The following is a 13,387-nucleotide window of genomic DNA, read 5'->3' on the forward strand; positions in this document are numbered from 1 at the left end:
TAATATATTTCATGTAACGCTGTTGACATTTGTCGCAAATTTTTTTTTTTTAAATGGCTAATTGTAGAAGGACGAAGTTAAATATACTAAGTAGTTAGATTACAAATCTTTACACATCAAAGAGGTTACTAATTCTTATCACTACAAGGGATTAAAAATTACTCCATGTCCTTTTTTTATATTCACACGACTAATATTAACGAGTGTGTCTGGATAACAGATTATTAGAAGTATATTATTTAAAATAATTATTATAGTATTCGTTGAGATGTGATGTATATATAATAAAAAAATTTGTTAAAAAATATGTTTAGCATATAAGTAAATAATTTATTGACAAATGACTCCTATTCAAACCCACCTTTTTTTTTCTAATGATATAAGCTTTTTTTTTTTGTTTTTGTTTTTGGAACCACTGGATCCATCCCATACACACCCATTTGTTTGAGGGGGTACGCAGACCGAGAGATTGTATCAGGTGGCAACATCACAAGCTCATCAATCATTGCGCAAATCTCCATGAACTTAATCAATCGCCGTTGATCGCGAATGATGTTCACCACGTTGTGACATGTAGGGCTGCGATGCCGAGGACATGACACCAAATATAGTTGCCGAAATTCAATTAGGTGGGACCGCGCATAATTCATGATGGACTTGATGTCAGTTGTCACAGGACAGTTTCATTCATTTTACCGTCTGCCAACTATTTGCGCCGACAGCTCGTAATTTGGTCTTTATCTTTGTTTTTCATTTTTTTTTCCCACGAAGACCATTGAGGTTGGCGTCTATTTTTGACTAAATAACGGAGTTTGGAATGTTTATTGCAACGAGTAATGCAGAAATTTGCTGCACTTACGAGGTAATTTGTTTCCTCCTTTCTGGAATACGTCTCTATCAAATAATCCCGATCTGGATGGTGCATTAGAGCCGAAATTAGGTACAAACGATAATTACTTTTTGCAATTACTGCAAATTGGGTGGATTGCTTTGAGTATGGGGTGTCAGTAACTCTTGTTGTAAGCATATTTGAGCCGACATTTTAGAGTGTTTCTTGATAGATTAGAGATGGAGTTATAGTACAATCTTTCAAATTATTTTTGATTGCTTATATTTAGTATCGGCTCATACTTTAATAAACTCGAATTTTAAAAATTTAATAGCCCAAATTGTATCATACTATCTCGCTAAGTGTCGTGGCACAAATTTATTATTTTTAATCTTGGTTATTGTATTTTCAAAAATCGAATCAATTCAAGTTTTGACCGCTATTATTATCGAAATTTTTTGTTACGTGAAAAGGGTAAAGAGTCTATGCTCTATAGACCGGCCGTGCATCGCAGAATTGAAGTAAATTTAAGGCTTGGCCGCTTGGGCTGGTGATTTATGACTTCAATGACGGCTACTTGGAAGTCAATTTGCTGACAGTGTATACATTAGTTAATCTAGATACATATCACATATATAAAATTTAATGTTTAAATTAAATTCAAATAACATGGTATTCATCCAATCTCGTCAGTATATACACTGACAATATAAGAAAAATTAATTCTTATTGTATTTGTTAATTCCGAGTTATGACAATAATTAATCTTGGATAGAATTTTGATGTCGACTGGTAAAACTTGAGCTCAACCGGGCACGCCACAGGTTCACAATTTGGATGGCGCAGAAATCCTATAAATAGTTGAGTAATTTTAGAGTCTCATGGATTTTGCAAGAATATCAAAGAAAATTTACACGCCTCCTTGAGCACTACCAAGTGCTCCACAAATTAAAACTACTTACCTGTGCAGTACATAACTAACATCTGATGAACAAAATTCCCAATGATGACATCAGGATCAATCACCGTTCTCTTTTCCCACAGTAACTGTAATGAGGGAATGATAGTGGTGGGCGTAAGGGTGGCGGTGGTGGGTAGTAGTGATAGATGCAAGAAAAAAATGATATAGATTTTATTTTTATATATATTTGTAGTCGTTTTTAATATATTATATGGGTGTAATGTTTTTAGAGTTATTTTTATTTGTGTATTACTGTAATATTATATATGAAAAACTTGTTTTTCTAAAAAATGAGAAATCCAAACGGACCTGCTAATCGGAGCTTATCAAAACATGAAATTTCTACTATCAAAGGCAATCCAAAATGTGAAAATTTGTTGTATGTTTGTTGTTTCGCAGTTTGGTTACAAGTGACGCTGGTGGGCATCACAAGATTTGTAATTTCCAATCTTTCCTTTGTTGCCTTAAATACCATTCCTGGTGCACGTGGGCCTTAAGTGATCAGTTCCATGAGTTTAGGAAGAAGCAGAATATGTGTACATAGTTCATGATTTATTTGCTTATCAAAACAAAACCTCCCAAAAAGGCGGAAACATGTCCCAAAGAGGGATTGTCCATTGCTCTAACAAGTCACAACCAAAAATTTTTTTTTTTTTCAAAAAGGGATTTGAGTGGATTGCTATCATGCCCCAAAATTCGAAATCCCTTGACTGCCCGGTCCAATTGGACTAATGGGCCTAAGAAACAAATGGGGTCATATTCTGATTCAGCCTCTCTAGTCTAAGGAATTCTAGGCAAAATCACACAGCCGATTGGCAAAGCTAAAGCTTTCTACATGGGCCACCAAATGTCCAAGGATTCGTTGTTCCAAGATGCTCCAGGTCCGGGTCGTATGGTTCGCCAAAAAATCAAACGCAGGCAACATCGTCCGCATTCTTGATTTGAAAATTCTTTTATTTGTGTTTATTGCTTGCGATTTTCAGTCACTCTATGTAATGTACGTGGACTCAATCCAAATATGTACTTCTAGGAGCTATTCAGAAATAATTTATTGGAAAGAAGTTTGAGGAATAAACTAAAATTTTACAAGTTCTGTGAAAAGGGAAATGATGATATAGAAATTTGGCAATTAGCAAAATCATGTCTAGCTTGGTGTGTTTCAAATAATATTTTATCCAAATACATTATTCTAAATTCAAGCCCAAAAAAGGGCTTCAGATGATCGAACAAGCTATAGTGCTAACTATTGAGCTATAGTGCACCGAAGCAGGGCCTAAGTCCCTCCGTGGGCACAGGTCGGGTCGAATCCCTCCTGACTGCGTTTCCTCCTTAGAATTTTCGAAAAATTAACCAAAGGTTATTTAGCTCATTTCGAATCTCTCAGTAGATTAGCTAAATCCATCCTACTCCCATTTCTCTGAGTATATGACTAATTGTAACAATGTTGTGATAAAAAAATTGAGGTAAATCATGCATTTCTTACCTTTTTTTGCTAGTGAATTGTGATTTAATACACACGTGGAAATCTCTTTACAAGAGAGGTGGACTTCGTACGTTGTAATATCACTAATATGTGAACCGTACGTTTATATCATAATAATAATAATTAATGACATTGTACAAAGAGTTTTCAATTGCAAAATGTCCGTTATGCTTTACCATAAAGAATGTCTGTTGCGCCTTGTTTGGAAAGGGATTTTTTTATTAAAAAATCTCTATGTTTTGCATGAACACGCTTTTCAATCACTGTTTTACTTCACATGTATCAAATTAGTACATTTTCTACAAAATTCCAAAAATTTACAATCCTAACACAATTGAAGATGACAACTTCCTACTAAATGTTACATCTCCTAATAAGTCTATTATTTGTTGGTTTCTTGTCAAACCAGAATAAGGAAATGATCTCGATGTAACTCAAAAATATAGGCATTTGTGGGTTCAAATGTGAAAATTGTTATTGATTAAATTATAAGAAATTTTTGAAATCAAAAATGAATATTTGTGAACAATGTGGATATCATTTGAAAATGAATAGTTCAGAAAGAATCGAACTTTCGATCGATTCTGGTACTTGGGATCCGATGGATGAAGACATGGCCTCTCTGGATCCCATTGAATTTCATTCGGAGGAGGAACCTTATAAAAATCGTATTGATTCTTATCAAAAGAAGACAGGATTAACCGAGGCTGTTCAAATAGGCATAGCCCAACTAAACGGCATTCTCGTAGCAGTTGGGGTTATGGATTTTCAGTTTATGGGGGTAGTATGGGATCTGTAGTTGGGGAAAAAATAACCCGTTTGATTGATATATTTTACATCCCAGAGGGGCTCTAATTGGAGATACCATTGTTTCTGGTACAGGAGTTCCTATAAAAATGGGAAATGCCCTACCTTTGAGTGCGGTTTAAACTATTGATTTACGTAATTAGAAGTAACCAATTAGGTTTACGACGAAACCTAGAAATCGATCACTGATCCAATTTGAGTACCTCTACAGGATAGACCTCAACAGAAAACTGAAGAGTAACGGTAGCAAGTGATTGAGTTCAGTAGTTCCTCATATAAAATTATTGACTCTAGAGATACAGTAATATGGAGAAGACAAAATTGTTTCAAGCACCGACAGAACCGGAAGCGCCCCTTCTTTCAAAGAGAGGAGGGCGAATTATAGTAATTTGTTCCAACCCGAGACATAAACAAAGACAGGGAAAATGAAACAGAGCACTAAGTTCAACAATTATTTATTATTTGTAATAAACTAGTAGTTAGTTTATCGGAATCAAAGGAAATAAGAATGAAATTTTCTTTGGTGGCAAAGTTCAAATTGTAGAACGAATCAAAAGTTGTGGATAATTCTTTTTTACTTATATTTCTTATTTCTGATTCTTAATTCAATTTTTTATTAAGAAGTCTATATTAAAAAAAAGATTGAATTCTTCAAATTAGGCAAACAAAACGAATTTCTTATTTTTATCTTACGTATCAAATAAAATATAAAAAATAAAGAGTTTTTATTTTGAGAAGTCATAATACAAGAGTTGTTCAAGTGCTAATAAGTTTTTTTTTTTTTTTTTTTTGTGCTAATAAGTTCAGAAGTGGCCCTAAAAAAAAGTATAAAATCCGAGAGTATGCTTGCACGAAGAATAAAACTTTGGAACCACCTGCCTGCACAAAGTGGGCAGGACAACCTTTGGGACACACGTCATCATCGTGAGACCGGTTCAAAGGTACGCGGTTCGCTAAGTTTTTGATAGCTTTTGCCAAATAATTTGTACTATGGATATATTTTGAAACTCATTTTTTTTTTATTTTTTCGATCATCTTTTCATCCCACGTGCCACAGTAATAATTTTAAATGATCTTGTATTCAACCACATTTAATGATTTTTGGCCACTATTTGTAAAAGAATTATTTACTTGCATTAAGAATTCTTTTAAATTATTTTTTTATTTTTAATCATTGTTATGTTTCATACTCCTTTCGTTTCATTTTGATAGTTTTATTTTTCTTTTCTGTATGTTATAAATTATAGTTCACTTTTCAATTAAATAATATAATTAACTTGTAAATTTTGTAAAATACTCTTATTTAATGTATTTTGTTATCAGTCAATATAACCTACCTCATTTATTAATTGCTCGAATCCATACATTGAATGGTGCAACTTTTCATAACATTGTTGCTATAATTAATGTAAAGATATAATAATTAGCCGTAGTTCTAATACCAATGTAAGGGTATTTTAGAAAAATAGTAGGTTAAATTTAATCTTCCAATAAAGTTAACTAATTTTTCTTAAATTATGTAAGGAAAAAATCATGAATATTAAAATGAGACAAAGGAAGTATACATTTATTACAAAAAAGTATTATAAAAATATTTTTTATAAGTAATCTTTTATCCAAAACACACAAGTCTCATCTCATTATTAAACATAAAAAAATGTGAAACAATTCATAAAATATTAAGTGCATAATTATGAGTAGAAATGGGTGCATCATATTTTTTAATCATTTTTTTTCTCGCGTACGTCGCATAAAAAAGGTATTATAATAAGTATTATTTAAAAAAATTATTTCAAATAATCTTAAATCCAAACATATTTACCATCTCATGAATGGATGGTGTTCTCGGGGACATCGAGGGGACGTGCCTGATTCAAAGAAGTCAATAGATTCAGGCCCAACACGTGTTTTTAGACACTGTACTAACAAACAAAGCACAATAACAGACACCACCGCTTTTCTAAGTACGACTTCTTTCTTTGCATGCAAACTTCGTCGTTTTGCATCCAATTGCAAACTCGTATGTATCACAAGGGTCTAGATAGGAGATTATTTTAAAATATTTTTGGAATAATTCATGTAATATATAATCATGTAATATATTTTGTGATATGTTATACGTGAAATATAAATAATTAAAAATAAATTTTCTATACAAATAAATTACCAGATAATAAAAATCATAAAACAATAAATGTGAAATATTTAAACAACTAGTACAATGACACGCCATAGTCATATCACTAGTAAGAAGGACAATGCAAACGGAGAAAAAAAAAACTATACTAAAACTATAGACATCTTTTAGTAACCCAAAGAAATTTTATATTGTGCCAACGATGTCTTAGTCTAGTCACAAAATAATTCAAAGTTAGAATTTCGAAAGTTATAGATTAGGTTTAAATCTCACTAAATGCTAGTTTAGTCTATGAATATCAATAAATTGTATACAAAAAAAAGAAAAAAGTGTGTATACGTTGTCTAAAATGCAAGTGTTAAAAAATTCAAATGTACAAGTCAAACAACATTAACTAGTGAGCAGCTTGGTAGGTTGTAAGAGAAATAAATTTTGCATTAATTAAACTCTAAATTAGCTTTATGTTCACATTACGAGTTTTTATTGCATAGTTTGACGAATCATCATTATCATCATTTACTATAAGTTTGGCTAACGGGTGTCTTGCAGAAAATATCCTCATGTGCTAATTTTTTAAAATGAAAAAAAAATTTGATAAAGTATTTAGATGTAGGGTATAATAAATATGAATGCATATATTCACATAGTAAGTTAAATATACTTTAGGTGTAATAAAATGAATCCATCATTTATTAGTGCCGTTGGGACACCACTATGGGTACATTGGAAAATTTTTATATTTTTCGTGAATTCATTTTTCAAATATTTTTTTACTTTATATACATCAAATCGTTATAGTACATTTTAAAAAAATTCAAAAAAATAGTAATACAAATGAAGAAACTCCTCTTTCCTTTTTTTTTTTTTTTCTAATTATCAGGTTCAAATTCATTGAACACCAGTAATTCCTAAATCATTTTTCTCGAGAATATGCAAATGGGTTTGTTTGGATTGTAAATTATTTGAGATATTTTTACTGTAGCACTTTTTGTGATGTGATGTATGTGAGACAAAAAGATAGTTGGGAAGATAAAAAACTGTATTGGAAATTGTAATGATGATATAAGCAAATATATTTGGGGAAATAACCCACTATCCAAACAAAAATACTTATTTTAGCACATCCTTATCCTTAACAAACATGACAATGAGTTTGTTTGGATAGGAGTTTATTTGGACGTGAGTTTTTTTTGATGATTTATTTGAGATAAGTACTGTTAGGATGATTTATTTGAGATAATTACTGTAGTACTTTTTGTAATGTGATGTATGTGAGATAAAAAGATAATTAGAAAGATAAAAAAGTGATTGAAATTTGTAAAACAAATTATTTTATTTCAAATCTTCTTAATCCAAACACACCATATTAACCTGACATTTCTAAATCTCATTGGTCCGCCAAATTGGGTTAATATTGAGTGTGTTTGGATTGTTCATACCACCACTGTAAATGTTTTCCTAATCAAACAATATGGCAGTTCTTGTTTGTTCTGTTGTCAGATTGGGAACGGGGGAAAACTGATTTTTCCTATTCAGCGCAAATGACAAAACTAAAAATATGTCACCGTCTGCTCTGAGCCTCTGACAACCGATTTTTTACAACAGTCCATAACACCATAACTAAGTGATAACCTTTTCTAACCAAAACAATCCCATATTTTTACTGTCAACAGCTCTGGTTATTCCTATTTTTGACTAAACGTGGAAAATTTTTTTTTTTAACCAAGATGTTCCATGTAAAAACGAGTTTTCCTGCTCTCTGTTTATAAAAAAAAGAAAGAAAAGAAAATATTCAGTTGTAATTCGCTCTCTCCATATCTACCCCTCATTATCTTTCCCCACAAATCCTTAAAATCTGTAACTGCTAGCTAGTACTGAATACTCATAGAGCATTTCTCTATTTTTTTCTCTCTCTTCATATTGAGGGAACGATATAGAGGGAGAGAGATCTGGGGTCTGACTTCTTTTTCTCTTCTTTGTATCTCTCAAGTTTCTTGGTCTTGAAAGATCCCTCTATTGTCAAACAAGGGGTCTCCTCGGAAATATCTGTCTCTCTCGGTTCCTTCTTCATTTTCGCTTCCATCTCTGGTAAGTAAACTCCTTACCTCGTTGATACAAGCCCGCATTTTTCTCCGTCCTATTGTCTTTGTCTATTTTTTCGAGTGTGGATTCTTTACTTCTTTTTGTCATTTCTGTTTCATGATCAATTATTTGATCCGTATTGATCTCAGTCCTAGAAGGTAGTCCTGTTTTGTTTTGATTGATTTTTGTTCTTTTTGGGTAGAAGTATATAGGAGTGGTTCTGTTTGGTGAATAGCTTATTTTTTTAGTTTAAAAATTTGATCTGTTGACTTGTGAAATAGAATTGGGGGAAAATGAAGTGGGATGGTTCTCTTTCGTGTATTCTTGGTGCTTCTGATTCAAAAATTTGATCTTTTTAACGAACGAAGAGTAGAGTAAGAATTTGAGAAAAAAATTGAAATCTTTGGTCTTTGTTTCATGAATTGTATCCGTAGGTAATTTGCATGGCATCTCTATTGGTTGAGTAATTCAGTATTTGATACATCCCCGCCTGTATCGTTCAGTTTTATGTTTTTGATCTTTCGTTGATGGCTTTTTCTCGTTCATAAATTAGAAGTTTCCATGACCTTTGAAGCTTTCTTCTGTCGCTAAATTCGATCTTCCGCTATTGGTTGTGTGTTATTTAATCGATATCTTAGACTCATCTTACATGTTTTTGCTGTTTCAAATAGGTTGCATGGCTCATTTTTATTTATCTTTTCTGTATTTCGGGTCTCTGGTTCAAAGATCTATTCGATGGGGATCAGTAAAGTGAGAAATTTGGTATTCATAGCACTTTAATCCTCTTCTGTATTAAAGCTTCCACTAAGGTTAATAACTTGCGAGTCAACTGGTTCAAAGAATTTGGCACTTCCGTGCCTGTAATGGAAGGGTGTTTTGTATCGATAAAAATCTTTTGCAAGGAAGCTCGGGTTAAAACTTTTTCGATTTTGATTGATGTTGGTACTTTTAGATGATTGATTTTGACATGATACCTCCACTAAACAATTTGACTCTAATCCCTTGTTTGTCTGATACCTGTAAAATGTGAACATTCCTTTGGTAACTTATGTTCCCATTTTGTCAGGATTCGAGATTTTAACGCACTTTTGTGTGCTTACCTTCTGTTGAAATAATGGGCGTGGAAGTTGTGGAATCTAAGTTGCCCCATGTTTCTGGGGAAACTGCAGGTGAAGAAAACAGTTTGTTGAAGGAAAACGGGAAAATAAGCAACGTAATGGGGCTTAGCGAACCAATAACATTTGGATCCCATGGTATGGATGAACCGGTGAAAGGGGAAAAAAATAAAGCTGCTGAAGTCAACTTCCCCAAGGATGCAGTTGATGAATGGCCTGCACCTAAGCAGATACATTCTTTTTATTTTGTAAGGTATAGGTTACATGAAGATCAGAAACTCAAAGCCAAATTGGATCAGGCTGACACTGAGCTACAGAAGAAGAATCAAGCCCGATCCCAGCTCATTGAAAAACTAAGGAAACTGAAGGTTAGTGTTTTCTTTTGCATCCATCAATGAATTTGTCATGGTATTGTTATCTCTTTTGCATGCTTCTTATCTTTAAATGAAGATAAGATTCTAATCGAGTCTGTTCATCTTTTGCAGGCTGATCGAGCACAAAAGATTGCTTTCTTAAAGGATTTAAATAAAGAGAATAAGCAGTACAGGGAGTTGATAGATGAGAAGAAAAAGGAAAGGGAACCCTTGCAGCAGGCTTTGGGCCAGTTACATGGAGGCAGAGACAGGGGATCTGGTATATGTTCGTCTGAGGAAGAACTTAATCATCGCGTAAGCTTTGATGTTTTATATTTTTCAAGTGCAATATATATGCTACTTTTTCCGTATCCACCAACTTGTTTCCTTCTTTGTCTGCAATCCTTTGCTTTTCAACATTTTGGTGTTTTCGGAAACTTAACATGTCTTATACTTGAATCTTCAAACTTTAATTGTGAAAGAACAAGAAATCGTGTCCTTAACTTTTTGTTTTTCTTTTATGTCACAGATCAAAAGTTTGCAGTACCACATTCAACATGAAAGTATCACCCTTAATGAGGAGAAGCAAATCCTTCGGGAAATTAAACAGCTTGAAGGGACAAGGGAGAAGGTTATAGCTAATGCTGCTTTGAGGGCAAAAATTCAAGAGTCAATGGGTGAAAAGGAAGCCCTTGAAGACCAGATGAAAGTAACTTATACTTCTATTTTGCAGATTGCTTTATACAGCTCTTTACTAATATAGCATTTTACTTAGTTGTACTCATTACTGCAACTCTTTTATAGCTTATAAGAGTTGATATGGATGGAGTGCGAAAGGACCAGCAAGTGGTTTTGGCTAAGCGTAAACAACTTGAAGAAGAGAAGGAGGCTATTGAAAAGGGGATCAAGTCCTTGGAGGAGGAATTGACAGCTGTGACACAGAAAAGAGACAAAACTTTTGAAAATATTCAGGAATTAAGGAAACAACGTGAAGAAGGGGTATTGACATTTTCAAGTTAGATACTGTATTTCTCCCACATCATGCAATTTGCTAGTGAGAGCATATGATACACTTTTGCATCTAATTGCCTCTGTGTTTTACAACATTTTGGTTTTGCAAGGCTCTGATTTTGTGCTAATGTCTGTCATGGTGTAAGTATTTTGCACATTACTTGATAGTCTGTTGAAATTCCTATTATGTTTTTGAAAGTCTTAAAACAAACAGTGGTGTACATGCATTCTTGTTCAGAAAGTGCTTGTATTATGTACTAACAGGCTTAAAGTGAAGATGTAGACAAGATGCCAAATAGATTTACATGATTGAAAGTGTATCGTTACTGTAGGTTTCCAGTGATGACAAAATTTTATGATTACTTGTACAAGAAAGAACTTAGAGGTATTCTGTAATTCATGATGCCCAAAGATACCACTGCTCCCCTTTTTGCATCTTGCTGAGAATTGAGCTTTCTCATAAGCATGTGGGAAAATTTCAATTATTATTAGATTCTAATCTTCACATTAATGGAAAATGAGTTTCACGTGTTCTGATCATAGCTCGTGAATCTAAATGGTATTGCACCAGCCATCTGGCTTAACATCCAATCCAGCCTGAGGATCAGATCTGCCAATAAGCAGGGCATAGAAATAGCCACCAGAAGGCATGTTGAATAGGTTACACAGAGGAAAATATGCACTGTGACACCTGGTAGTGTTAGTCTTTTTCTGATGTCTTCTGATAGGTCTTATGTCATACCAAAAGAGAAAACATTCTTGAGAAATTTTAATTGCTTTTCCTCAATTTTCCTAATTTTTGTCCAGTTGGATGTCCACTGAAGTTGGTGGAGGTTTACTTCCCCGTTCCTGAAATTGCAGCTTAATTTTTTTTTGGAGTAAGAACCCAATGTGTCAACAAAAGAGAGATAGATTATACCATAACCTAGTTGTTAATGTCTCACGAATTTAGTAAATGTGAATAACCTTTCATCCCTGATACACATTGAATTTTCCATTTTCTCATACTTTTGGAATTTTGTGATGATGTTGAAGTTTTAAATTTTCAGAACTCCGCCTTTTACCAAAATCGTTCTCTGTTGAACAAAGCTAGAGGCCTTGCAGAAAAGAAGGATGTTGAAGGCCTAAAGGAACTTTCAGAAACAGAGGTTGGTAGGAACTTGTGCTGTATATGTTCTAGAGTTGTTGTGGTTTAACCTTCCTGATTCTTTCATCTTTTTCTTGGTTAGGTTGATAAATTTATTTCCTCGTGGAGCGGAAGCAAGGGCTTCAGAGAAGATTATGAGAGGAGGATATTACCGTCTCTGGACGGTCGTCAATTGAGTAGGGATGGGCGGATGAGAAACCCTGATGAGAAGCCTCTAGTAGTCGTTGAGGTAGCACCTGCAGTTGTAACCGATGTAGTACCCAAGACAAATGTAAAACAGCCAAAAGAAGATACCAGTACTTCAAAACTTGATGCGACCCCTGTCCAGAAAGTTCAGAAGGAGAAGAGCACTAAGCAGGAGAAAGATGCGGGAGATGGAGAGGAATTTTTTATGCCTGAGAAGAAGCAAAACGATCCTCCTCCAAAGGTGAATGAAATTGATGAGTTGAAATTGAAGGAAGTGAAAAGAGAGGAGGAGATCGCAAAAGCTAAGCAGGCGATGGAAAGGAAGAAAAAGTTGTCAGAAAAAGCGGCTGCCAAAGCTGCAATCAAAGCACAAAAGGAAGCTGAGAAGAAAATTAAGGAAATTATTCTTCATTCATGATATTCTGTTGAAAATGATGAGTTGAATTTGATGTGTATATATATATATATATATAAAATGTGGACTGAACCAAAATTGGCATTTATGTATTGCAGGAGCGTGAGAAGAGGGCAAAGAAAAAGGCCGGGGCTAACGTTGCTGCTACTGAGGAGACTGAGGAACAAACTGAAGCGCCTGCTGAGGTAGTTGAAGTGGAGAAGGGGGAGGAAACTGTTGAAACTGCGCCGGCTCTGCCCAAAAGTAAAGACCGGAAGGAGAACGCTGTTAGACACAGAATTCGCCCCAGGGGTGCGGCGGATTCACTGCCAAAAGCTTTTCTCAGACGCAAAAAGGCGACGAACTACTGGTTGTGGGCTGCTCCGGCTGCTGCTCTAGCGCTGCTTCTGCTGATAGGAATTGGATATAACTATCTTCTCTAAATTTATCCGAGTCTTTCAGCGAAGGAAGGTTTTTGTTCGGGTGATTCCGAGTGATTAGGCCTGTCTGTCTGTATTAAGTAGACATATATTATTATCCCTTTTTGTTATTATTAGTTCTTCATGTTTTTTCGTTCCTTTTCGCATCCTGATGGACGCAAAACTGATAATGGTGCTGCTAGATCCAGCCAGCCATCCATTTTGTAATGTTTATTTGAGTTTTAACAGCTGCTTTTAATTTTATCGGCTAAATTTCAGATTTTGACATAAAAAAAAGAAACGGTGGATCGTCTTATAGCTTTTCTTTACTCAGTGAACGAGTTAGAGATGATGATGGCCGCATCCTAGTGAAAAAGAAAAGAAAAGAAAAGAAAGGAGAGTAGAGAAGATTGGAATCCATCAATCTTGTTTGAATTGTAGAACCAAAGGTAACTAACTATCA

General features: G+C 34.1%; 1 protein-coding gene across 2 annotated transcripts; it reads left to right on the forward strand.

Annotated features, from left to right (window-relative positions):
- Positions 1-8,098: 8,098 nt before the first annotated feature.
- On the forward strand, positions 8,099-13,202 carry LOC113770377 (proton pump-interactor 1-like). 2 transcript variants are annotated; one of them, XM_027314811.1, is made up of 8 exons: positions 8,099-8,305; positions 9,366-9,782; positions 9,900-10,082; positions 10,297-10,476; positions 10,572-10,766; positions 11,828-11,926; positions 12,008-12,508; positions 12,625-13,202. In XM_027314811.1, the coding sequence occupies exons 2-8, from the start codon at positions 9,414-9,416 to the stop codon at positions 12,946-12,948; spliced, it is 1,851 nt and encodes a 616-aa protein (XP_027170612.1). In that variant the 5' UTR covers positions 8,099-8,305; positions 9,366-9,413; the 3' UTR covers positions 12,949-13,202. The 2 variants fall into 2 exon arrangements, with proteins under 2 accessions (XP_027170612.1, XP_027170613.1); XM_027314812.1 differs by having other exon boundaries at positions 8,100-8,305; positions 9,469-9,782.
- The last annotated feature ends 185 nt before the right edge of the window (positions 13,203-13,387 follow it).

This window comes from Coffea eugenioides, chromosome 5, assembly GCF_003713205.1.
Source record: "Coffea eugenioides isolate CCC68of chromosome 5, Ceug_1.0, whole genome shotgun sequence".
Classification (NCBI taxonomy): Eukaryota; Viridiplantae; Streptophyta; class Magnoliopsida; order Gentianales; family Rubiaceae; genus Coffea; species Coffea eugenioides.

Bases quoted from the DNA above. Each gene is read 5' to 3' on its own strand.
- LOC113770377 (XM_027314811.1), top strand. From the start codon at position 9,414: ATGGGCGTGGAAGTTGTGGAATCTAAGTTGCCCCATGTTTCTGGGGAA. The intron at 10,767-11,827 runs GTATTGACATTT...TTAAATTTTCAG, and splicing joins GGAAACAACGTGAAGAAGGG to AACTCCGCCTTTTACCAAAA. The intron at 12,509-12,624 runs GAAATTATTCTT...TATGTATTGCAG, and splicing joins AAGCTGAGAAGAAAATTAAG to GAGCGTGAGAAGAGGGCAAA.